Here is a 26,309-nt window from a genome sequence, read left to right on the forward strand (position 1 = left end):
CATACATACAATTGAGTATAATGAATTATTTATTATTTAATAATAAGTTTCTCGTTCTAACCATCCACCTGGATTGCGTCTTATGTAAAATTTTCTTATTTCATCATATATAAACAAGGTCATCATAAATGGTATTGGAGGAATCCACCAAGTCCATCTAAATTAGTAAATTCAATTTAAATATAATAATTAAATTACATTATAACAGCTAATTTATGACTTTACACAAATAAATTTTTGTATTTTGTTAAGTACTAATTATTTCTCGATTTGTTATTAATTATTTTATGATCTATTCTTTAACTTTTATAAGGGTGCCAACTTATTGTAAAATAATAACATTCATGTTTAACTAGTTCGTATCAACTGTTTGCTGGCTTATTGGCATAAACAATATTTCAATCCCAGAGTGGGATCCATTGCTTAGGTCGCACAACGTGGAGGTGGGGGTAGGACTTTGCTGTGGGTTTGCATATAATTCACAAAAACACAAAGTAAACATGGAAACACGAAGAGGGCAGGAGATACCCTAGGCGGACTTCTCCGGCCCTCCCACCTATCTGGTGTAGTCCCTAGCCCGATGGCCCTCTGCTCTGCATGAGAAACATTCAATGGTCCGGTTGGGACCGCTACACAGGCCGTCTGCACATGCTCTCTCTCGAGGCACCTGTAGCAGCACAGTCCCTTGTCCTTTAGGACCCGGATCCGGCAAGTGCTCCAACCAACCCGGAGTCGTATCAGCCCTACCACCAATGACAATCAGTCTGCAAATAGTCAATTTAATAAAAAAGATACAGCCAAAAAAATGATTGGTTGATTACAACTTATGTAGCATTATTTTGGAAGTTGTTAACACATTAATATATAGACTGGTAGCTAAGTGTGGGTTATGTTATTTAAATCATAAAAAATCTCTTGTAGAAAAAAATAATATAATCATACAAATATTCATAACTAGTTAAATATGTAATTTTTCACTAAAATAAATAAGTAGACTTCTTTATAAGGAATAAAGGTATCTCTTTAGTTATGGAATTCAACAATAATGAACCACTTTAAAATTTAGAAATAAATACTATTCAATAAAACCAATATATATATATTCATTATATTAATATTATTTTAGAAGAAATCTTGTAGTCAATGATTAATCAATTACCAGTTTATATATACACACACAAACACACACACATATACAATAGTTAAAAAAACTTTTAATAACCTAAAATGTTTAAAATTTTTTAAGAAATTATTAGAAATTTTTTAATACATACTTTTAAGTAAAATATTTTTAGACAATTAAAAAAAATTATATTATTAATTTAATTTTAATAAAAATGTATTACTTTAATGGATACATTCGTAAAGCTTCAGCCATCCCTGGTAAATAGCACAGGAATAATGCAAGAATTGTTGTAAATACAAGACTGAAATTTAGAGCCATATTTCTGTAACACAAAGACATTTATTTAAGAAATATATAATCAACAAACTTCATATTTGAAATTACTTCATTCCTTGTTGTGCAATTGAATTTCTTCTTGTTTTACATACAATTAAATTAGCCCATTGTACTACTACAATTGCTATAAAAAACCCAGTATGACATGTATATTCTAATGCTTTACGATCTTGATAGGTCTGCAGGAAAATAAATATTATAAAAAAGGTTTATATAAATTTTTTTAATTTTACCCATTCTTGATTGTAGGAATCCGGTAAATCATTTACAGCTCTAGAATCCCATTGACTACGTATTCCTATTAGATAAAAAGGCTTAAATCCATTCTCAGCCATAATCACAAAATATGTGAAAAACCCAGCAAAAGCTTCAATGACTCCAAGTTGTAAAGATGCTAAACACATCAATCTTAAAAAGTCAATTTTAATTAATTAGCATGGTTAAAAAATCAAATTAAACTGAAAATAGATTTAGTTTTATAATAAACACTACTTGCCAAGCTTGCTAATAGAAGAAAATTGTAAAGATTTTTTGGTTTACCTGACATTAAATATAGGATTTTTAATTGATGGACATGTTTTCATCAAGTTTGATTTTCTTGTCTCAAATGCCAAAGAAATGCCCAGAAGCTAAGCACCCCAAAATAATAAAACCAAACTTTTTTTTGTTAATTATTACTTAAATTACAATGATTAATTTTAAATTAATGTAGAAATTATTAGCAGTGTTATAGATAGCTAATTACTAATCAAAATTACTAATATTATATAAAGTCAAGCTAATATAAAAAATATCAAGGAAATTATTAGGCAAAGCTATAACAAGCAAATTATAAAATGAATCCTGAGCAATTACTGAATAGACGTTCACCTGTTATTAACAAGTTTATCTTTTGTTAAATTTCTAGGAGGCCGTTTCATAATATTGGATTCTGGATGTTCATATCCCAATGATATTGCTGGAACCTAAATACAAAAAGCCAATTCTAACTAATTACACTAAATTAAAATTAAAAAAATAATAATTTATATTTGAATATGTTCATGTATGTGTGCACATAACAAGACAACATTGCCTAGGCTTACCCACAAATTATTAAAAAGTATTATAGAATTTGTACATAATAATGCATATAATTTTTTTATTGATAGTTTAGGAAAAAGAGCCCTTCTTTCTATAAAAAATCATCCTCAAATTATGTTTATGTATAAATACATTGTTCAAATATTAAGGCATTGTTTCTGATCTCAACTGCATATTTAATTCTGTACACCTTTATGAGTGAATTGCTGCACAATATATTTAATATAAAATGTTTTTTTAATAGTTTTGTAAATATATGTTTTAGCTTTGATGTGAAGACGAGAAGATATAATTTTACTATGATGTGTTTTTTTTTATATCTGTCACCACTTTTTCTGAGCTCTCACTTGTCTGTTTTCTTTCAATGATACGTCAAAATATCACAAATTGTATTTAGTTAAAGACATTGCTCTTGAAAATAGAAAAAATGGCGCAAAACGCCCAAAAACTTAAAAATTTTTAAATCTGTAAATTTTCACCATTTTTTCTTAAAACTGCCATAACTTATTGAATAATATAATTACAAATCAAACTAATTTTTTTTTTATATTAAAACCTTATGTATTTCCTTTTTATTAGATATAATTTTTTTGAAAATATAACACTGACCTACTCACAAGGGGGGATTTAAAATAGCAACTTTTTTACAAAATTCAATTTAACTTTTGAAAATGTTCCAGAAATACTGTGTCTTTTAAACAAATGTTGAATTAACACTTGGGTTAAGTACTATAAATTTTACATACATCAATTTCATAGATGTTAATACACTTATTAATGTTCAGAGTATTATAAAATTTGATTTTTTTTTCTAAACGCGTGAAATGTAATGTAGTCAAAACATTTAAAACTAAATTATAAATTTAAAATTCAAGGAAAAATATAATGAGAACATGGAATTTTTTTTTAATATAAAGGTGTGTATGTATTATTTACCTTTCTATATATATATAATGAAATTGGTGGATTCCAAAGCAAAATGAATTCCTATTTTCTTTATTATTCCTGATTAGTAATTTTTTTATTTAGAAGTATAATATATTATTAAATATCTATTAAAGAAATTAAATATATTATGAAATTGATATTTAATAATTTAGTATTGTAATTTTTATGAAGAAATGATAAAATAGTTGTTACTTTTATGACAAACGTGTATAAATATTAAAGGGCTTAATACAAATAATTTTCATCAGAGTCAAAAATATACTTTTATTACTCAATTTTTTGTGCTAATTTATAATCAGCAATTAAATTTTTTCTATCATCACTAATTTTTGATATTATTAATAATTAATTCAAAACAAGTATTGACATATAAAATAAAATAACCAAAAAAATATAGGTTAAAATTAAATTCAATAACACAATAGTGAACAGAATCATAGATGAAACTAGGCACAGAATATTTCTGAATATTGATATATTATAGAATACTATAGGATATGACTTATAATTTAAATTGAAGTTAATTAATGTTTTTTTTTATACTAAAGATATGTTAACAAATAATATAATAATATAAAAACGGTAACACAGTAGGATCTTGACACAGTGTGAGCGTGGCATAGTTGGGACTAGTATTAATGATATCTGACAGTGATTAAAATCACTATCATAAGAAACGCTTCTATGCAAATCTGTAGATAGTGTTTAATTTTAAGAAATTATTGGATTATTGAAAAGCAAAATTCTAACTAAAAAAAAATTATGGAAAAAAATACAAAAAAAAAAATCATTGCCATAGGCAATGGTTTTTAGTGAATCACGAAACGTACATTCAATAAATTGAAATAAGTTTAACATTTTATTCTATGTCAATTAGATTTATATTATATTAATGAAAATCTGTGTACCCCTTATAAGGTATTTTAAAATAAATTAAAATATAATACCAAAAATTTTAACACAAAAATAGCATGGTTTTTTAACTACAGCAACCATTTCACATAGAAGATAAGTTGTTGGGACAAATTCTTTTTTTTGAACTTATAGTACATAACATTAGCTTTATTTTAACATGTTTGAAACTGTATTTCCGGAACATTTTCAAAACTGAAGTTGAAAAAATAAAATTTTTGTGCAGATGTTGCTATTTTAAATCCCCCCTGTGAGCAAGTAAAGGGTCAGATTTTCAAAAAAAAGGGAAATACCTAAGGTTTCAATATAAAAACGGTAGCACAGTGGGGTCGCGGCATAGTATATAGCATTACTACGACATTGCATAGTAGGGTCCAGTATAGATTTAATCTGACAGTGATTAAAATCACTATCATAAGAAACGCTTCGATGCAAATCTGTAGAGTGTTTAATTTTAAAAAATTGATGGATAATTGCAAAAGCAACATCAACTTCTATTAAAATAAAATACAAAACCCATAATTATCATACAAAAATAGTATATTTTTCAATATGGTAGCCATTTGCGTATAGAAGATAGATCGTCGGGACAAATTTTTTTTTTTCATTTTGTAGTACATAAAATAAGCTTTAATTTTATATATGTTTAAAGGACGCAGTATTTCCGGAACATTTTCAAAAATTAAGTTGAAAAAGTTATTTTTTGTAAAAAAGTTACTATTTTAAATCCTCCCAGTGAGCAGAATAAGTGTTAGATTTTCAAAAAAAATTATATCAAATGAAAGGGAAATATCTAAGGTTTCAATACAAAAAAATATTATTTTTATTTGTTCATTTTTGAAAAAGTTATGGCAGTTTTAAGTACAAAAAACATCCCGATAAAATGTAATTTTTATCGCAAACATTACATTTTTTTTTAAATTTTCGACAGCCATTTGCACATAGAAGATAAGATGTCGGGACAAATTTTTTTTTTTCATTTGATAGTATATAACATAACCTTTGATTTGATATATGTTTAAAGGACGCAGTATTTCCGGAACATTTTCAAAAGTTCAGTTGAAAAAGATCTATGTTTTTTACAATATTTTAAGTTTTGAACGCCCCCTATATAAGGGGAAATTGTCCAATTTTAATAAAAAGTATGTCAAATGAAAGATGTACTTATAATGTATTTAGAAAAAAAAAATTTGTGCTGATATATACATTTTTCAAAAAGTTATAGCATTTTTAAGTTGAAAATTTAAAATCGAAAATCGAAAATTTTAACACAAAAATAGTGTTTTTTTAACTACGGCAGCCGTTTAAATGTAGAAAAAAAAGTGTCGGGACAAATTTTTTTTTTTCATTTTGTAGTACATAAAATAAGCTTTAATTTGATATATGTTTAAAGGACGCAGTCTTTCCGGAACATTTTCAAAAATTAAGTTGAAAAAATTAATTTTTGTAAAAAAGTTGCCATTTTAAATCCCCCCCAATGAGCAGGTTAAGTGATAGATTTTCAAAAAAATGATATCAAATGAAAGGTAAATATCTAAGGTTTTAGTATAAAAAAAAATTATGTTGATTTGTTGATTTTTCAAAAAGTTATGGAAGTTTTAAGAAAAAAAAGTGAAAAAATTTCGAAAATTAGCGATTTTTAAATTTGTAATTTTTTTGGATATTTCCCCCATTTGCGGGGAACGAGGGAATTTTTTTCAATTTTTAAGGGTAATGTCTTCAACTAGATACGATTTGTGATCTTTTGACGTATTTTTGAAAGAAATCGGTTCAGTGAGAGCTGAGAAAAAGTGGCAACAGACATAAAAAAAAAAACACATCATAGTAAAATTAATACCTTCGCCGCTTCGCATCGAAGCTAAAAGAATTATTTTAAATTGTTCATTTTTCAACAATTAATGGCAATTTTAAATATTAAAACATTTCATGTTAAACAGTGATTTTTACATAAAAATTACATTTTTCGTTAAATTCGACGGGCATCTGCCTACAGAAGAAAAGGTGTAGGGACAATTTTTTTTTTTTGAACTTATAGTACATAATGTAAGTTTTAATTTGAAATATATTTGAAGTTTGGAGTATTTCCGGAACATTTTAAAAAGTTATGTTGAAAAATTTGTCTACATTTTACTTGTATTTTAAAAAATTTAACCCCCCCTCGTATAAAGGGAAACAGTCTGATTTATAAAAAAAAGAAATTTGACAGCCTATCTACTATGTGCAAATGGCAGTCGAAGTTGAACAAAAAATAGGAGTTAATTTTTCTTTTGGAATAATCCACCAATTTCCTATAATTAAACGCTATTTACAGATTTGCATCAAAGCGTTTCTTATGATAGTGATTTTAATCACTATTTTTGTTTAATATGTATATTAGTAAAATATTATATTTATTTATGATATTCAAATATAACTCTCTAGAGAAGGAATATTCATGCATTATTATTACAATGTAAATTCATATGATAATGTAAAAATTAATTGTCTAAAATGATTTTAGGTCAACCTAAAACATACTAATTAAAGTGAAATGAGGCAAGTGTGTGTGCTTTTTTTGTTTAAATTTAATGATTTTATATTAAAATGTTAAATTTTCCAGTACTTGTTAAAATAAAAAACTATAACAATAAAAAGGAGGTAGGTGTACTACTTTCTTTTTATAGTTTGCCGATTCTATAAATTAAACTTTGTTTCTACGTAATAGTAATATATTTAATTATTTAAGTAGATGAAGTATTTTACACGATAATATATTTATTTGACACAATTATAAAAAAATAGGCAATTAATTAATTTAAGAGTAATATACTTTTTTTTAATATCAATATCAATCATTCAAGTTTAATGTACGACTGATTAATTGACATTTTTGTTGATTAGGTTAGCAGACAAAAATAAATTATTAGTTCTCAAATAATCCAAATTTTGATATACTTCATTAGATTTACACAACTAATATCACACTTATTCAGATAAACAAATGTACTGGAGCTAGTGTGAAATTGAATTTAAATAAATTATTATATTATTTAATAGTTAAAATAAAAAATATAGCAAACATAGTTAATCATTCAGTCACATGAAATCAATCACATCAAAAAGTCAGTATTTGAGCATGTATCATAACAAAAAGTGGATAACATAACGCTTTGAAAACATTTCTTCTAAATAATTATAAATGTTACTGAGTTCAAATATCAAGCAGACACACTTACCCTATCTCATCTTACTATTTTTTTAAAACAAACAATATAACCCAAGTTGAATTTTAATTAAAGAACCTTATAAAATAATATCAATAAATAATGAAAAAGTTTTTCTTACCATGTCAGTACCAAGGTCAATACATAATATTGCAATTGCTCCAATGGGTAAAGGTATTCTTAACATTATGAAAACAATAAATGGTAGTAATTGTGGAGTGTTGGATGTTAGAGTATATGCAATCGATTTTTTAAGATTGTCAAATACTAAGCGCCCTTCTTCAATACCAGTTACAATGCTTGCAAAATTGTCATCTAAAAGTATCATATCAGCAGCTTCTTTTGAGACATCTGATCCAGAAATACCCATTGCAACACCTGTTAAATAAATGAGTGCAATATATGAATGTAAAAATTATACTAAGTATATTTTTAATAATAAAACACTGTATTTAGATTATAAAAAAATATTGATTATTCTATAGTTATAAAGATAAAAAAAAACAGACTGAAATTTTCAAGAAAGTTTGACTTAAATTATTTCTGACAATCCTTTATTAAATTTTATATTAAATGTTAAAATTGATGTTATGAATTTATTTAATATTAATAATTTATCATTTAATAGATTATATAATGCATAATTATATAATAATATAATTTGAACATAAAATAAACATTTAAAAAAATTGGAGAAGTAATCCTAGAAAAGAGAAAATATAATTGGATCATTTGGTTCAACTATTTAGGATTTATGATTTGATTATAGATGGCTTCATTTGTTGAGTAAAAAATCAACTCAATGATTGCAGTTATCCAGAATTCACTTTGGTAATGATTTAATTACCTGCCTAGGAGTATAAAATGTTATAAACCTCTTTTATAGTGGCTAAAAAGCTTATAAAAAATAATATTTTATATTATTTATGAATTGTTTTTAAAATATGTAAAAAAATATTGGCATTTATGTTTTTAAACTAAAAACATAGTAAGTATTAATTGAACAATATTGTCCAATTTGACTTTAAATATATAGACATTGTAATAATAAAATATTCTTCTTTTCAGTCTTCAATCCTTAGATTGGTTTGCTGCAGTTCTCCATTCTTCCCTATCATTACTCAATTCCTTTAGTTCTTTATAACTATTCTTCCCCATGTCACTTATTATTTGCTTCATATACTCCATCCTTGGTCTTCCTCTTCCTATATGGCCTTTAACGTCGCCTTCTATGACGGTTTTTGTTATACTCTCATGGCGTAGTAGATGTCTTATCATTTAAGCTCTTCTAACTTTTATGGTATGCCATAGTATTTTCTTTTCTTTTATTCTATTTAATACTGCTTCATTCGTTATTCTATCAATCCATTTAATTCTTAACATTTTACGATAACACCACAATTCGAAGGCCTCTAGTTTTCTTTTCTCTATTGCACTGATTGTCCAGGTTTCACAGCTATATAAGGCAATACTCCATATATATTTTTTTAAGAACCTTTTCCTTACCTCTAAGTCCATACTATTGGTGTTCAGTAGGTGTTTTTTATTCTGGAAAGCCCTCTTCGCTTGCGCTATTCTACTTAGAATTTCATCTTTACAACGGCCATCTTCCATTATTTTACTTCCTAAGTAATTTAAGTGTTGGACTTGTTCTATGCGTGCGTTATCTATGTATATATTAAGTTGAGAAGGGTTTGTCTTGCTGCACGCCATAACCTTTGTCTTTTTTTTATTTAATCGCATTCCATATTTGTTCCATAATATTTTATTGACCTTAGTTAAAATATTTTGCAAGTCATTTTCTGTTTCTGCGCAGAAAGCGATGTCATCAATAATAAAATATTATAATTTTTAAGAAAATTATATAAAAATAATTCAAAGCAGATGTGTATCCAAGAATAATTTTGATGGAGACTGATTAGTTATACATTACATTCACAATATATATATATATAATAACTGCAAAATAAGTGATTAAAATAAATAAATAATTTAAGGCTTGAATATGGTTTATCTACAATCATATTTAGTAAAACATATTGTAGAGAATTTATTATTTCTTTAAGTGATAAAAACATTCATTTAATGATGAAAGTATATCATCTAAGTGAGGTATAAAAACTGTTCTCCTATAAAATTTTTGAGTATTTTGAAAAGTTACATTTTTGTGGTTTATTTTACAAATTATATTAATATTTAATAAACCTCCTAAATTAATTTTTTTCATAAATGTGATTAAATTTATCAGTTGCATTTTCTCTTAAAACTTAATTTGAATTGTTACCTGACTCACTCTATTAAAAGTATTTACAAGATCAATATTTTTACTTTGCAAGTATTCTGATAAATTATAAGTATAATTAACAATTTACATGATATGTAGACAGAATATACTAGTTGTTCTGTTTGAAGAATCACATTCTATTTGTTAAACAATAAGTTCTAAAAATTCATTAACAGCATTACTGCCTCATGTTATAAAAATCATAGAGTTTTGCATAAAGACTTTGCTTTATACAATTGAGCTTTAAGTAGTATCTCATTAATTTCATTTTTTTTATTTTATTATTTTATTTTTTTTAATTCTCTTTACCAAATGGAAAAAAGCACAAAAATCAGAAATAATACTAAACAAATTACGAATAGCTTGTGTCATGGCAGCATCAGATCAGCAAAGATTCAAAGATTGAGAAACAAAGTGATTATAAAAAATTTTTGGGCAACTCTCTTTTATTATTGCTTGAACACCACAAAAGTTACCAGATATAGTAGCAGCCCCATTGTAACCTTGTCCAAATAATTATTTAAGTCCAAACCAAGTTCTTTTAATGTACTTTGTAAGATGGTGGCAAAACAAACCAGTTACATTATGAACTGGTACAAAAAAAGGAAAATAGTCTCGAATAACTGTCAACTCTTTGTCTCTATATTGTATACGGTTTGAAAATTGTTCTATTTGAGCAATATTTGTTGTTTCATCAGCAAGAACAGAAAAATAATCTGAATTTGAAATTTTTTAAAATTATGTCCAATAGAACAAGTTTTCCAAAAATGTTAATGATTTCATTTTGGATAAATAGACTTGTGTACATTGCATTGGAACAAGTTTCTAAATATTTTTTTTTATCTCCATGTTGTGCTTGATGTCTCAAAAGACCACAAAAATTACCATTATTAATTATAATTACATAATAATAATGATAATGATGTGAAAATTGTAATGTCAATATAAATAGGCATGACATTGTATACAGTTTGTGTTTTGATGACATAGACTACTACACAACATTGGACATTTTGGGCTGGGGGTGGATAGGAGAACGGCCACTAGTGTTTGTCAACAGTATATATATGCAAACGCAATACTACCTTTTATATCTTATATTACATTTATATGCTAAGAATATATCTATATACTTTATATTATTTAATAACATTGCCTGAAATTTTGGGAGCCCTCCCACTGGATACGCCACAGTTATAAGTAATGCTAATATTATTACCAATATCAGATTTTTTAAGAGCTGGAGAGTCATTTACACCATCACCAGTTACAGCTACCACTCCACCAATTCTCTGACAGCCTTCAACGATTGATAATTTTTGTTGAGGGGATGTTCTTGCAAATACTATTTCTTTATGATATCTATATTACACAATGAATATTATATTACAGTATCTTGCTATGTTATTAGACCCAAATAAAAAATAATAATATAGCAATTTTGTTCACTTAATTTTATTTATCAGGCATACAAATCAATTATATATGAATAAAATAAATGACTTAGTAGATTTTTTGGAAATGCTAGGTCATATTAATACTAATTTCCATTGAAATAGAAAATCATTTGGTATTTCAATTTGACAAATAAATTTGTGTAGTATCCTAAAATCACTTTCAAATTTGTTGACTTGATGTAATAATAAAAAATTACTATAATATGAATAAAAAGTTTTCTGATTAGATCTAATTAGACAAAATCTTACTACAGTGATAGATAGTATTATTAGGTTTTTTTTTTGCAAAAAATATTTTTTAAACCAATACATCTATTATGATTTAATTAAAATATCCTTTGCATAATGATTAAAATATAAATTAAATTGATTTTATGTTTTATATGAGAACCATAATTGAACTCTTGCAAAAGTTTGATTGTTATATCAAGCTGTCACACAAGTTTTTATTCTTCAAAAGTTTTTGTAAAGAAATTTCAAAATAATACAATTCATATATCAATATATTACTAATAGTAATAGATGTTGTTACTAGTTTTAAACCTTGTTTATACAATTTTAAGAGTTTCTAAAAAATATTTTAATTAAGCTTTTTTCTGAAAAATTATAATTCAAATTACTGCACATGTAAAAGAAACCTATTACTGAAAGATCATCTCTATGATCTTTGGCTTTATGGTTGTAAATTGTATCCAAAATATCTACCAAACCATTTAGTATAGTCATAAAGACTTGCCTAATAAAAAAGAATACATATAAAATTATACAGTATGTGTCAAAAAGAAAAATTTCAATTGTTACAAACAATGAGAAAAACCAAAACTCTATTACAGTTACTCTACAGTTTTCATTGAAACTTTATTTTCGGGACATTGTTATTTATAGTTTGGGTCTAATAATATAGAAAGGTACTGTATTTTATACAATATTAGTTCATTTAGTTAATAATAAACAATGTATAATAAGTAAATATAGAATATACCTTAATATTTCATCTAAAACTTCAGGCGGCAAATCTAATAATTCAGAGCCATGAACAACAGCAGCATTAGCATCTCTTGGATTAACTTCAGATACAGGAATGTTCAACCGTTGAGCAATATCTTCAACTGTTTCATTTCCTTCAGATATAATTCCAACAGACTTGGCAATAGCTTTAGCAGTAATAGGATGATCTCCGGTAACCATAATAATTTTAATTCCAGCTGATCGGCATCTAGCTACAGCATCTGGTACTGCAGCTCTTGGAGGATCAATCATTGACATCAAGCCAACAAAACGCATACCAGTTAAAGGAAAATTTGGTTCATCAACATCAAACATGAAACCTTTAGGAAAACGGTCTGCTGGTAATAACATATCACAAAAACCAAGAACACGTTCACCAAGACCACCCAGCTCTAAATAAGCATTATTAAATGCATCACGCATATCTTCATCAAGCACTTTTTCTTTACCACCTATAAATATGGTAGAACAACGATCAAGAACACGTTCTGGAGCACCTTTCATAACTAACAAATATCTAGAATCTATGGGATCTTCAGTTTCATGAATTGAAACCTAATAATAAAATTTAGCATTTTAATTTTTTTTAATTTGATAAAATTTAATTCCAATCATATACCTGATATTTATTTGTGGAATTAAATGGAATTTCACAAACTTTACGATTTTTTCGCCGAATTGTCATAACATCACCCAAAGCAAGAGTCATGCACTTCAAAAGTGCAGCTTCTGATGCATCACCATTAACTTCTCTAAATACATAAAAATATGAATATTCATGTAAATTTTTTAATATAATTTAAGATTTTAATATAATGTAATACATCTATTTATTAAATTATAGTTTCTGTTATTAACTTAAATATTTGATCAAATCAAATGACTAACTTTTTTAGGATTGGTACACTATCTTGCCCAGCTTTAAATTCAGCACGGCTACATAAAGTTGCTATTCTTGCTAAAGCTCTGAAACCAGGACTTGAACGATCATATTGCACACCAGATTGATCTTCAGTAGTATCAGCTTCAATTATTTGGTTATCAAACCACATATGAGCAACAGTCATACGATTTTGTGTTAAAGTACCAGTTTTATCAGAACAAATAGTTGATGTAGAACCAAGTGTTTCCACTGCCTCTAAATTTTTTACCAAACAATTTTTAGATGCCATTCGTTTAGCTGTAAGAGTTAAACAAACAGTTACTGTTGCCAAAAGTCCTTCTGGAACTGCAGCAACAAGAAATCCTAAAAATATAATAATTCAGATTTTTATCATAAATCTATTAAAATAATAATAATAACAGTGAAGTCCAAACCTATCAAAAAAACAATAGCATCTAACCAATAACATCCCATCAATAAAGCAATTATAAATAGCAATAAACCAATGACTATAGCAGTAAGATTAACAAAATTCACAAAACGAATAATTTCTCTAGCAATTGGTGTTGGTCGACTTTTTAAACTTGAGGCAAGACCAGCTATTCTTCCCATAACTGTATTATCTCCACATGCTATAACAACACCTTTGGCCGTTCCTAAATATTAAAATAAGATATATATTTAATAAATATATATATATATATATATATATATCTATAAATATTATTTATAGTAATTATAGATATTAAATACAAATAATATTATTACTCTAGTATATGACTCAATTTAAAGAATTTTAACAGACCCAGTTTCTTTTGAAAATATCATCTAGCTCTTACCAATAATTTAAAATAAACCTGCATATATCTTAAATCTTACCTTCAACTGCATGTGTAGTAGAAAATACTAAATTTTTGGTTTCCAACGGATCATCATGAGTGTATTCAGGAGTACGACTCTGAGGCTCTGATTCCCCAGTTAATGATGAATTATCAACTTTAAATGAACGGCTTTCAATAATTCTTAAGTCAGCTGGAATACGGTCACCAAATTTTAGTTCAACAATGTCTCCTAAAGTAAGTTCCTCTGCTCGTAATGTTATAGCTTCTCCTTGACGTATGACAACAGCAAACTAGTAATAATATAAATTCCACTAATAAATACATTTAAACCAATATATTTCATTATGACACCATACCGCCTTAAGAAAATATTTACCCCAGCGTATATTCAAACAATTTGAGTCATTCAGTTGCATAATAATGTATTTCCAAAAAAATTTTTTTTTGTAATTTTGCATTTTCATGTCTAGTTTGTAAGACAATTTGTCAAAAAATAACAAAATCGTTTGATAAATCACTTTAAAACTGGATAACTCATTTATAGTTAATCAAAGCCAACTTAATAACCAATTTAAACAAAAATGTTTAAATTATTTTAAAAACCGCCACATAAAATTATTATAAAACTAATAAAATTAATAATATTAGGTGATTATGAAATTATTAAAACAAAAATACACAAATTAAAAATATAAAAATAAAAAGCATTTGAATTTTTAAGAATACAAACTAAGATTTTTTCTTCTAAATTGATAAAAAAAAATAATATTTGTACAATTTTTTTTAAATAAAATATTAAATATTTGAATGTTTACAAAAATTTGGCAGTTTTAAAGGAGTAAAATAAAATATTTTATCTAACTTTTTTGTATAAAATTAAAATTTTTAGAATATTACAATGCCACATATATTGAAGATCAGGACTAGGAAAGGAAAGTTTTATCATACATGTCTAGTAAGTTAGTCAACATATATTGTATTTTTTTTTTTATCAAAATTGGAATAAGGATTACAGCTACCAAAAATATCATAAGATCCCCTATAAAACCATAGTTGAATTTAAAATTTGACTTTTAAAAGTTTAAAAACCAAAATTAATACCTATATTATTTTCTAGTTAATTTTAGTTTAAACTCACATTTTTCAGTTTAATAAAAGTTTCAAAAGCGAACTTATAAAATTCTCAGTTTTTGTAATTTTTATTCTAACATAAATAAAATATAATTTTGTTGAAATAACTTATTAGTTGTAAAAAAAAATTCGAAAATTGAAATAATTTTGATTTTATAGCCTGTTAATGGAACTAAGTATTACATAAAAAAATTTTATTTTCTTACATAATTTTCAAATAAAACTAGCTAAAAAGTGACAGACCTGCATATTTGTTTCATAAAAAGATTTTATGACAGCACCTTGATTAAGTTGTCGACAATAAGACAGATAACCAGTAACTACAATAACAGCAATTATACTGCAACCTAAATACATCTGCAGTAAAAAAATAAGCTAAATTAAGCAAGCCAAACTATACTAAATATAATATTAAAATATACCCACAACCAAGCTTCTACAAAAAGCTATAGCAAAGAATGCAACAATAAAGCAACCACACCTTTATAGTTTCATTTTATCTTACCTGTGGAACTAAGTTCCTAAAGGAATTCACAATTGCCGAAGACTTAGCTTGTTGATAATATGAAAAAATTCCTGTGATTATAACAACTGCTACTAATATTACTCCCAAATATAACTGTATTTCATATTATAAAAAGGTAAATTATATGTTAATAATCAATTAGTTTAAATAAATAATTGTATAAATAAAATAAAATATGGTAAATTTTAAATTAGCATGTTTGTAGGCATTTTATTACTATTGTTACAAATAAATACTAAAAAAAAACATACATAATCATCATTTGAATTTACAGTAGTGCTGGTTTCAGCTTTATGAGCTACAAAACATAATAAGGCTCCAATCCACAATAATAAAGAAAATCCACCAAATATTTGTTTGGCAAATTTAATCCATTCAGGCGTTGTTAATGGTGGTGTCAGAGTATTAGGACCATCTCTTTCTAAATTTTCACGAGCTTTAGCATGTGTTAAACCCTATTTTCAATGCAAAAAAAGTACATAATCATAATTTTGTATGAATGTGAAATTCATATAACAAAAATGTATACTAACAGCTTCAGGATGAGTTCCAAATCTTTGGTACAATTCATCTAAAGATATTTTATGATAATCTAAGTTTGGATCTTGTTTTAGTTCATCTAGATTTTCAGCACGACTATACTTAGTACTGATAGAAGATGGGGGTTTTCTTCTTGTCTAAATGAAAAAAGGATAGCATTATATTTTATTGTTTAACAATGTAATAACACTAATTGTAAAAAAATAAGTATACAAAATTTACTTTTGGTTTTCCATCAAAAGTTTTATTATCATCAAAGTTTGATGGAACAGTAGCAACTCTGTATGAATCTGTTCTACCATGCTAAAATAATTAAAAAAAAAAATCACACACTATTTAAAAATACTACATTACAAGCTCAATATTACATAATATATATATAGAAATGGTATAAATATATTAATTAACATCAAGCATTGAAATATTAAATTATTAATAAGTATTTTTTAAAAAATGTTTTTAAAATTTCAAATGACAGGAATATGATATTACTATTATTGAATTATAATTTTATTTTTAAAATAAATAAATAATAATGATTTTAATCTATAACCATCTTCTAATTCCAATCCAAAATCGTTATTATTATCAATACTTAATATAAAACATCTATTACTCATTAAATAATTTTTAGATATACATAACCCATTAAATGCTCCAAAATTAATAGTCTCAAAACACTGAAATTTTGTTGTATAATTAATTACAATAACAGGCCCAAAAAAAGTATAATGTATTTTATTTTTTATTTTTGACATTTTGCCAAACAACATCTACAAAAACAAGTCTTCTAAAAGTCTATTTTGGAATAGTTAAGTGACATAAATAACCAAGACAAAAGCTTCTTATTTACTAATATAAATAACTTATATATAATGTATTGTTTTATTCATCTATATTTTTTAATTAATTTAACTGTAAATAGTCTTACAAAAGGATATTAAAATAATTACTTGGTATAATAACTCTTTAAATATATAATCAAAAAATTAATTAAATTTTGAATTAAATGCGACTAATAATAATCAAAAACTTATAAATTATTTTTTGAATCAATTACTGTACTAGACAATAAATAACTTTTATTACAACATATAATTTAGAAGACTATAAATATTTATGTATTTTTATTGGGGTATATGTGCTTCCTTATGAAGAACTAAAGTATAAATCATAATTAAAAATAATTATGATTTAGTAATTAAAACAATTATTAGTAAATATATTTTTTAGGGGGTTTGATCAGCTATTAAAAATTAAAATACAACATAAGTGTCAATGAGAATCATTAAATGAGTATTATTACTAGAATGATTGGACCAATGCCAACATTGTTTTCTATTATTCATACACTTATATTCAATAAAAATGATATAAAAGAATATTAGAAAAACAATGTTACATAATAAAAAGTTTGAATTGAGTTTCTGGATTATAAAGACCTAATATTTTAAAATCCTTTATTATAGTAGATTTATAAAATAAAGAAGAAGTGAAAAAAAATGTTTAGACAATGTGATTTGCTAACATCAAAATTCAAGTTTCAATTAAACAATTGATAATTCTCGAATTTTATAATTTTTTCTTAAAAACAATCAATATAACTTTTTAAAACTGGTTTATAAATTACTACATGACAAGGTACATTATTTATGATATAATTAATGATAGTTTCTAAAAATGTTTAAAAATAATAATTTTATCAATATTTTCCATGATAATTCACATATTAAAGTACTATAAAAATTTGATATCCCACCAAAGTAAATACAAAATACATGGATTATTTATTAAGGATAATTTATAAAATATATGAAATACAATCAGTTACATCCAAGTTAAATAAAAAATTAGAAATTAAATCAATTACTTAAAAATATTACATTCAATTATTTAAAACACAAGATAAATTAAATTTCTAATTAGACATCAAATACACAAATTTATTCGAATTAGCTACACAATGCACAATAAAAAATTAGTAACATTCATCAAAATATTTTTAAAAATACATATTTTTATAATAAAAACTATTAATATAATATATTCAAACTAAATAAAATATGTCCTACTTTTAATAAATACTAAATTGTCAATTAAATTTAACAAGTAGATTGTAACATGCAACTGGCACAAACTTCTATTTTAATGCGTCCCGCCCAAACATTCCTTCAACAGGACGTTGTTAACACTTACCAAATCGTAATCCTGTGATGACATTTCGTTGTATTATTTCATAATATTTCGCACATAACTGAACAAAATAATTTCGGTAAAATTTAATTAAAATTTCAACTAAATAAGTTTAAATACCGAAAAGTATCTAAATGATTAATAAATGATTAAATGTATAAAAACTACGTTGACTTTAGTAATTCTCAATTTACTTGGCACACCAACCAACATACACTCATTAATAGTAACTAAGTTTCACGATTGAAATATGTAAACAAAATAATTCACGTCTGACGAGTACTAGCGAACCTAGCCGATAAATATTAACTAGTTTACACTTTAATGATAGATAGCACTACAAATATTCAAGTATTTTACTAATATAAAATACATTTCCACTAAATAGTTTTAAAATACAAATAAAATTAATAAAAATTATTTGATTAAAATACAATTTATATTAAAAAACCTCATACACCTGGACTAAACTTAATAATATTACAAGAGAAAAAAAAAAATTATGAAATATAAATTTTTTTTTTATTATTTAAATTTATAAATTGAGGTTAATTTTATCTTAATAAATAATGCGGTTTATTTTATATACGTCTCTAACTTCATGTTAAATATCATTTGTTTTGCATTTGTTCTATATTAGTAATTGTTCCAAACAGCAACGGCTAATGTGGTTTTAGACTTTATTGTTATTTTTAATTTAAAAAAAGTAAAATAAGAAAATAAAATAAAATTAATACTTTTATATTATAAAATAAATTTTAGTTAAGCTGTTAAGTACATATTTAAATTTTAAAATGTCACAAATTTCTACTCCTGTTGGAAATATTTTAGTAAGTTTAGACACTAGTAATTATTAAACTCTATCGAGTGCAATATTGCATAATTATATTTTCTTTTGAATAATTATAAATTATCTTAAAGTATGGATATGTTACAAGTTTTAAAATTATTTAATTGTAAAGTCTTTATACATCTGATTTTAAATTATAAGTTGCACATTTTTAAAATGGTTAAGTATCTGTTTGCCATTAAAATTGTTTTATTAATTCAATAATGTTATATGAAAAAATATTTTTTACTGTTAATTGTGAATTTCCTAAATAAATTTTTTTATTATTTTAGGATGGTAAAATAGATCCTATGGATGTTATAATGGACAATAACATTGGGGAAACTATTGCTAGTGGATCATCTGTTACAATAATCCCTAATGGTTTAAAAAATGGCACTGTTACTGTTGGTGAGATGACATCAATGGATTATTATTTTGATTCTTATGCACACTTTGGCATACATGAAGAAATGCTTAAAGATGAAGTTCGGACACTCACCTATAGAAATTCAATGTATTATAATAAACATTTATTTAAGGTAGAAATAGATTTAATAAAAAATTTTATTAGTACATACTATATTATAAAAAGAAATCTTTATAAATCAACACTTTTTGTTTAGGATAAAATTGTGTTAGACATAGGCTGTGGAACTGGTATATTGTCTATGTTTGCTGCTAAAGCTGGAGCTGCTAGAGTATTTGGCATTGAATGTTCTAATATTGTTGATTATGCAAAACAAATTGTTGCTGATAACAACTTAAGCCATATTGTGACGATTATTAAAGGAAAAGTAAGTTAATTTTACATTTGTTTTATTGTAGTATAATTTCATTGTCTAACAGTAGGATAAAAAAAGTGGTAATTTCTCCTCCCTTAGTCTATTGCTGAATCAATTTTCATTATCTTTGTACTATAAAATTTGTCTAAATAATTTTTTTTACTTTTATCAAAATTAATTATAAATGTCTGTGTTAAAATCATTGCTCTTATAGATTTATAATTTGTAAAACTTAAAATGACTAGTTAATTAAAATATATGTTTATAACAATATGATTAATATTTTACTTAATTCACAAATTCACTTAATTCACAAATTCACAAATCATGCTTGATCATTAATAACAGGGTCAGCTTTATAGTTTACATGACATTTTATCATCACAAAATCCAACAGAACCAACAAACAATCAAATGAACTTTTAAATCACTTTTTTGTGCCATGTCTCTAAAAGAGCATGTTATCCTAGGCAAAGTTCTCAGTGATTTCTCCAACTCTGGCCTTAATTAATTTGATGTGAAACAGTGGCATTCAGTATCTTTTATATTTCTAAATATACTTGCATGTACATCTCACAGTTTTTAATATAAATAAGAGTTTTACTGTTCTATTCTCTAGCTAATTATAGTATTTATATTTTATAATCATGTACTCAATTATAAAAACTTTTAATTGAAGGTTGAAGAAATAGAATTACCCGATGGAATCACCAAAGTAGATATAATTATATCTGAATGGATGGGCTATTGTCTGTTTTACGAATCTATGTTAGATACTGTACTTTATGCTAGAGACAAATGGCTGAAAGAAGGTAATATAAGACAAAAATAAGTACTGTGTTAAAATTCTACCAACATACAGAGTAAAATATATCTCACGAGCTACTTTTTTAACTTTTGGAACAATTAAAGTGTTATAAATGTGTTAATGCTTTTATGGATTGCCTTGTTGCTTCAAATGCTTAAGGATGTATCCATTTTTACAGTTGAGTTCTGATGTTTTGGACTCATTGCAGAGTCCGTCTTCAAAGTGATGGTTGCTAGTCGGTGGCTCCAACTATACTGATAATTACAATAATTTAATACTTACCTACTCTATGCATTAATTTAAATGCTTGTAATTTAATAATTACTCAATTAAAATTGTTATTGACCCCTAGTTATTATAAAAATTTTAAAAAGTTATTTTTATTTAATTTATTAATAAAAATTATACCAATTATGGTTTTAATGTAATTTATAAATAAAAATGTAAAAAGTTTAAAAATCAGCAAAATGGTTTTTAAATAAATTCTTGTTAGATGTGTTCCATTCTATGTATATCTTAGAGTAACTATTTAATTAAAGTTAAAGAAGAAATAAATGATTTGTAGGTAAATGGGTCTAAATTTTAATTAAATATTTTATTTAGTACACTAAAAATTTTAATGATTTTAAAAGCAAAATACTGTTTAAAGTTAACTAAAGTTTCAATTGTTAACTTGATATTTTTTTTTTTTAGATGGTATGTTATTCCCAGATAGAGCCAATTTATTTATAACTGGTATTGAAGATAGACAATATAAAGATGATAAAATAAATTGGTGGGAAAATGTTTATGGATTTAATATGAGTGCCATACGTAATGTTGCAATTAGTGAACCTTTAGTTGATTGTGTTGAACCAAAACAAGTGAATATTCAAATGCCTATAAAAATTAGAATCTTATTAACTTTTGTCATAATGCAAAACTAATTAGTGTTATATTTTAGGTAGTAACAAATTCAAGTTTATTAAAAGAAGTTGATTTGTATACTGTTAAGAAAGAAGATTTGACCTTTACCGCCCCTTTTAATCTTCAAGTACGTCGTCAAGACTACATTCATGCATTTGTTACATATTTCACTATTGAATTTAGCAAATGTCATAAACGAATTGGTTTTTCTACTGCTCCAGAAGCTCCTTACACACATTGGAAACAAACAGTATTTTACTTAGATAACTACTTAACAGTGAAAAGAAATGATGAAGTTTATGGAACATTTTCTATGTCACCAAATGAACGTAATACTAGAGATCTGGACTTTGTGATTGATGTTGATTTTAAAAATGATGTGAATGACGTCACTGAATCAAATAAATATCGTATGCGCTAATTAAAAAAAAAAAAAAAATTTAAATACATTAAAAAAAACATTTTATTGAAGATCAAAAATACTTTTTGAAGTAATTAATTATTTTAAAATTATCTTATTATCCTCTCTAATGAATTCTTTAATTTAATTGTTCCCATCATTAAGAAAAAAAACATTTTACTAGTCTTAACGTACCATACATAATATAACTTGTTAAAAAAACTTGGCATCTTTTTCTTGTAATATTTAGAGTGATTACTATTGTAGAAATAAGATTTGTAAATAATTTTTGGTTTTTATAATTGATTTTGAATTCAACAATCTTTGTTGTTCCTATTTTTATATGGCTATATATATATACGAATATATATGTATATATTTGTTGTTTTTTGTCACTGAAGAAAAAAATTGTTTTAACTGTTCAGTAAAATTATCATCTTGGTGTGAAAGACTTATTAACGGTTATTTTTGTTATTATTTATTTTTTTATATTCTAAATCTTCGGAAACTAAGCCATTGGCTTGTATAACTTATGTTGTCATTATATATAAATTATATGATACATATTTAAAGTTTTTATCATATTATTGATGGTAAATAAGTCCTAATGAAGTTTAATGTTTAATATAGTAACTGGGAGTCTGAACCTAAACTATGTTGTTATAATATGTATTAGGCATTCAATTAGTGTTAATTCCACATTGTTGAGGATGGTGTAACTTGCAAATTGGAGGCTCTTTTGTAATTGGATGTCAGTAAATCATATTGGGTGTATCCTATTTTGAAATATTTTATATAATATTATTTACTTATTTTAACAGTTTTCTCTTATGAAATTATCAGGTTTGTCCTATCTCACAATGGATCCTTTAATTTCATTAAGTTTGGTGCTTATGTTGTACCACTTATTCTCATTTAGTTTGTACATCTAAATGCTTGTGTAGTTAACACTGTATGTTACAAACCGAAGTTCTGCTAAGATAGTGTCATCTGCAGCTGACTTGGCAAGTTGATACATCTGCTAATTGTCTGTTAGACTACAGTGTTCAGAGGCCTTTTAACTTGTTTTTTTTTTTTTATTAAAAATACAACCTTTCATGTCACCTTAAAAAAAATGAGATAATATATTTATACATTAAATAACTGGTAATAACAAAAAAAAAAAAAAAAACATGACCGTGATGAGTTTTTGTACTAAGTTGATATAATAAAACAAAATGGTGCATCCTAATTTTTAATTAAATTATATCCAATCATAAAAATAGTTGTTTATCCATCTACCAATAATTAACAAATTCTTTTTTGTTTTTAACTAGGACAATTCTATTATGAAATATTAAAATTGAAAAAATATTCTTCGTACAATTGATTTTGTCATTCTATTTCATCACCTTAATCCCAATTACTTAGATCGACGACTCTTATCCGTTCACATCAACCAACCTCATCTCTATTTTGATCTTCCACCTCCTCTTCTTTAACATTAGTTTCCATAACTTTTAATAGCTTCCGATTTCTTTCTTTGCACAATATAACAGATGCTTCTCTCCACTTCACCGACTCACACTTTATTCTATTTCTTATATCCACATCAATATTACACTGAAAAAAATTACTACATAATATTAAAAAAAAAGTTCATTAATAAAATAATTTTGATTATTGATTTGAACCCGATGACGCCATTATTAATATAACAAAATATTGATTATTAATATTACGTACGGACCTACCGTAATATTGATAAACAATTGTAATATTAATAATTGTTGTTTTTAATACTAAAATATTGTGTACGTGATATCAATAACGGTGTTTTTATAATAAAAACCATTTTTTATAAATATTACAACTAGGATAATTGATTTTAGGTACTGTATTCGTTATATTAATAACTACGATTGTAATATAAAGTACCAGGATTTTAATATCAATAAACAGTATTCGTTATATTTATAAATGTTTTAAATTACACTTCTAATTATAATTATTATTACTAGTATTACTATAGTATTAATTTTTATAAGAATTGAATTTAATACAAAAAAATTAATAAAGAAAAGGGGTTAAAGTCCAAAATTACAAGTTTTCAGGATAACAAAAAAAAAATTGTTTATTAGTACAAAATTAAAAGCTTTAAATAAGCAATAAAGTATTAAACCAATGCCATCAAAATATACAGTAAACTTTATTTAACAATTTATTGTATAATCAACGCATTTATTTATTTTAATTATAAGTAAAAATTTAGTTCAAATCAATATAAAGAATTTAAACAATCAAATTATTAATAAAAGAATTTTTATAAATATTAATTTAACAATTAATTAATGTATAAATTTAAGTTGTTAAATTACATGTATTGGAACAATACTTAAATAATTAAAGTATTGTTCCAATACATGTACTTTAGGAAAACTTAGCTTATCTTTAAAATTGTTACGAGAGTAACAAATAGAATAAAATAAAATAGTATTGCCGAATAATTAATTAGTTTATTAAAATAAAAGTAATAGTAATCGCACAATAGTTGTCAAATGACTAACGATGCTCTGAATTACAACAGTCGCAGTCGGCCACTTTCCAGTTTTGCAACACCAAAAAATACGTATAATCAACGCATTTATTTATTTTAATTATAAGTAAAAATTTAGTTCAAATCAATATAAAGAATTTAAACAATCAAATTATTAATAAAAGAATTTTTATAAATATTAATTTAACAATTAATTAATGTATAAATTTAAGTTGTTAAATTACATGTATTGGAACAATACTTAAATAATTAAAGTATTGTTCCAATACATGTACTTTAGGAAAACTTAGCTTATCTTTAAAATTGTTACGAGAGTAACAAATAGAATAAAATAAAATAGTATTGCCGAATAATTAATTAGTTTATTAAAATAAAAGTAATAGTAATCGCACAATAGTTGTCAAATGACTAACGATGCTCTGAATTACAACAGTCGCAGTCGGCCACTTTCCAGTTTTGCAACACCAAAAAATACTTTATAAACACATTCTTTTAGGCCGACCTCAATTACAATTCAATTTATGATTATCTGTTATTACAATTGTGGGACAATAATAAAACTAAGTTAAGTATTCATAACAAAATCATAAAAAAAATATTCCAAAAAAGAATAAAATATTACAGATTCATCCGGAAATTTAAAATCAAATAAATAAATGGATTTAAAACAAATATCAAGAGCTTTTATGATACTTTTAAAAATATATCTAATGCCATCCAAATATAGGAAAATCTCATTAATTGATGTTATATTTTCTCCAATACAAAATATAGTGGGCTGGATTATTTTTTCAAGTTTTCAATATGGTCTTCGACCATTTGAATTGTAGATCCAACAAAAATAACGGATTCTTGTGAATCTCGAATAGTGAATTTTATAGTTGTTTTCTGCTTTGTTTTTGGGTCAATCCTAACAAGTTTATTAGTTGGTACAAAATACCCATGATAATAATACCCAAATAATAGCAGCATGTCTTCCATCTAAAAAATAAATACAATGTAACATAAATGTTGATAAAACTACACAACAAATTTTTTTTTTACTTCTACTTTCAGATATTTGATTGTTCATTCTGATAGTTTCAATAAGTTTTCTTATATTTTTGTCTTTAACGTTAGAATTAAAAGAAAGGAATAACAACAATTTACTAATATTTTTTTCCCAATTTTCTAGAAGGCCACTTTTTTTTTAAAAAGCAGCCTCAAAGTACATGTCAATCTGAAAATTTAAAAATAATAAATTCTTGTTCACTTGATGAAAAAAAATTTTTAAACTTACTAAATGGTAACCATTTGCTGTTTTATATGCTGGTTATTTATCAAAGATATCTTTTATTGTATACTTTTTTATAAAATCAAGGCGTGAATAAAACATGCCTGCCATGTTCTGTCAAATTCCTCATTACTTAAATTGTCATATTTTAATATTTTTATATAGTTCTCTGAATTTACCTCTGGTTCTAAAAAGTATTATTTAAAAGTTTTACAGCTTCAACTTTATCTATTCCAGAAATAAAGTATTATTTATATTAATATAAATATTACAACTGCAATATACCTGAGCATTTTGAAT

At 24.9% G+C, this 26,309-nt stretch overlaps 2 protein-coding genes across 6 annotated transcripts; one reads left to right on the plus strand and one right to left on the minus strand.

Annotated features, from left to right (window-relative positions):
* Positions 1–18: 18 nt before the first annotated feature.
* Positions 19–25,695, minus strand: LOC126910391 (sodium/potassium-transporting ATPase subunit alpha). Of its 5 annotated transcripts, XM_050692933.1 has the most exons (18): positions 18,476–18,712; positions 16,502–16,582; positions 16,273–16,416; positions 15,991–16,194; positions 15,719–15,832; positions 15,457–15,570; positions 14,120–14,372; positions 13,675–13,896; positions 13,246–13,603; positions 12,977–13,109; positions 12,332–12,912; positions 11,112–11,254; positions 7,730–7,986; positions 2,333–2,427; positions 1,696–1,870; positions 1,511–1,641; positions 1,347–1,448; positions 19–157 (listed from the first exon to the last, which is right to left on the minus strand). In XM_050692933.1, exons 1-18 carry the CDS (start codon positions 18,497–18,499, stop codon positions 37–39), a joined length of 3,252 nt encoding a protein of 1,083 aa, XP_050548890.1. In that variant the 5' UTR covers positions 18,500–18,712; the 3' UTR covers positions 19–36. The 5 variants fall into 5 exon arrangements, with proteins under 5 accessions (XP_050548890.1, XP_050548891.1, XP_050548894.1 ...); XM_050692934.1 differs by lacking the exon at positions 16,502–16,582; XM_050692937.1 differs by lacking the exon at positions 15,719–15,832.
* Positions 19,115–22,507, plus strand: LOC126910401 (protein arginine N-methyltransferase 1). The gene is made up of 6 exons (XM_050692955.1): positions 19,115–19,302; positions 19,595–19,843; positions 19,928–20,098; positions 20,766–20,898; positions 21,588–21,757; positions 21,838–22,507. Exons 1-6 carry the CDS (start codon positions 19,267–19,269, stop codon positions 22,219–22,221), a joined length of 1,143 nt encoding a protein of 380 aa, XP_050548912.1. The 5' UTR covers positions 19,115–19,266; the 3' UTR covers positions 22,222–22,507.
* Positions 25,696–26,309: the final 614 nt, after the last annotated feature.

Source organism: Daktulosphaira vitifoliae, unplaced genomic scaffold (assembly GCF_025091365.1).
Source record: "Daktulosphaira vitifoliae isolate Bord-2020 unplaced genomic scaffold, ASM2509136v1 Scaffold_1, whole genome shotgun sequence".
In the NCBI taxonomy this organism is placed as follows: Eukaryota; Metazoa; Arthropoda; class Insecta; order Hemiptera; family Phylloxeridae; genus Daktulosphaira; species Daktulosphaira vitifoliae.

What these genes read in the sequence shown, in the direction of transcription:
- LOC126910391 (XM_050692933.1), bottom strand. Translation starts at nt 18,499, where the DNA reads ATGTCATCACAGGATTACGATTTG. An exon ending in TTAGGAACTTAGTTCCACAG is followed by an intron (nt 15,571 to 15,718) that starts GTAAGATAAAAT and finishes TTTTTACTGCAG; the next exon opens with ATGTATTTAGGTTGCAGTAT. An exon ending in TTGACCTTGGTACTGACATG is followed by an intron (nt 2,428 to 7,729) that starts GTAAGAAAAACT and finishes TTTTGTATTTAG; the next exon opens with GTTCCAGCAATATCATTGGG.
- LOC126910401 (XM_050692955.1), top strand. Translation starts at nt 19,267, where the DNA reads ATGTCACAAATTTCTACTCCTGTTGGAAATATTTTA. An exon ending in AGACAAATGGCTGAAAGAAG is followed by an intron (nt 20,899 to 21,587) that starts GTAATATAAGAC and finishes TTTTTTTTTTAG; the next exon opens with ATGGTATGTTATTCCCAGAT. An exon ending in ATTGTGTTGAACCAAAACAA is followed by an intron (nt 21,758 to 21,837) that starts GTGAATATTCAA and finishes GTTATATTTTAG; the next exon opens with GTAGTAACAAATTCAAGTTT.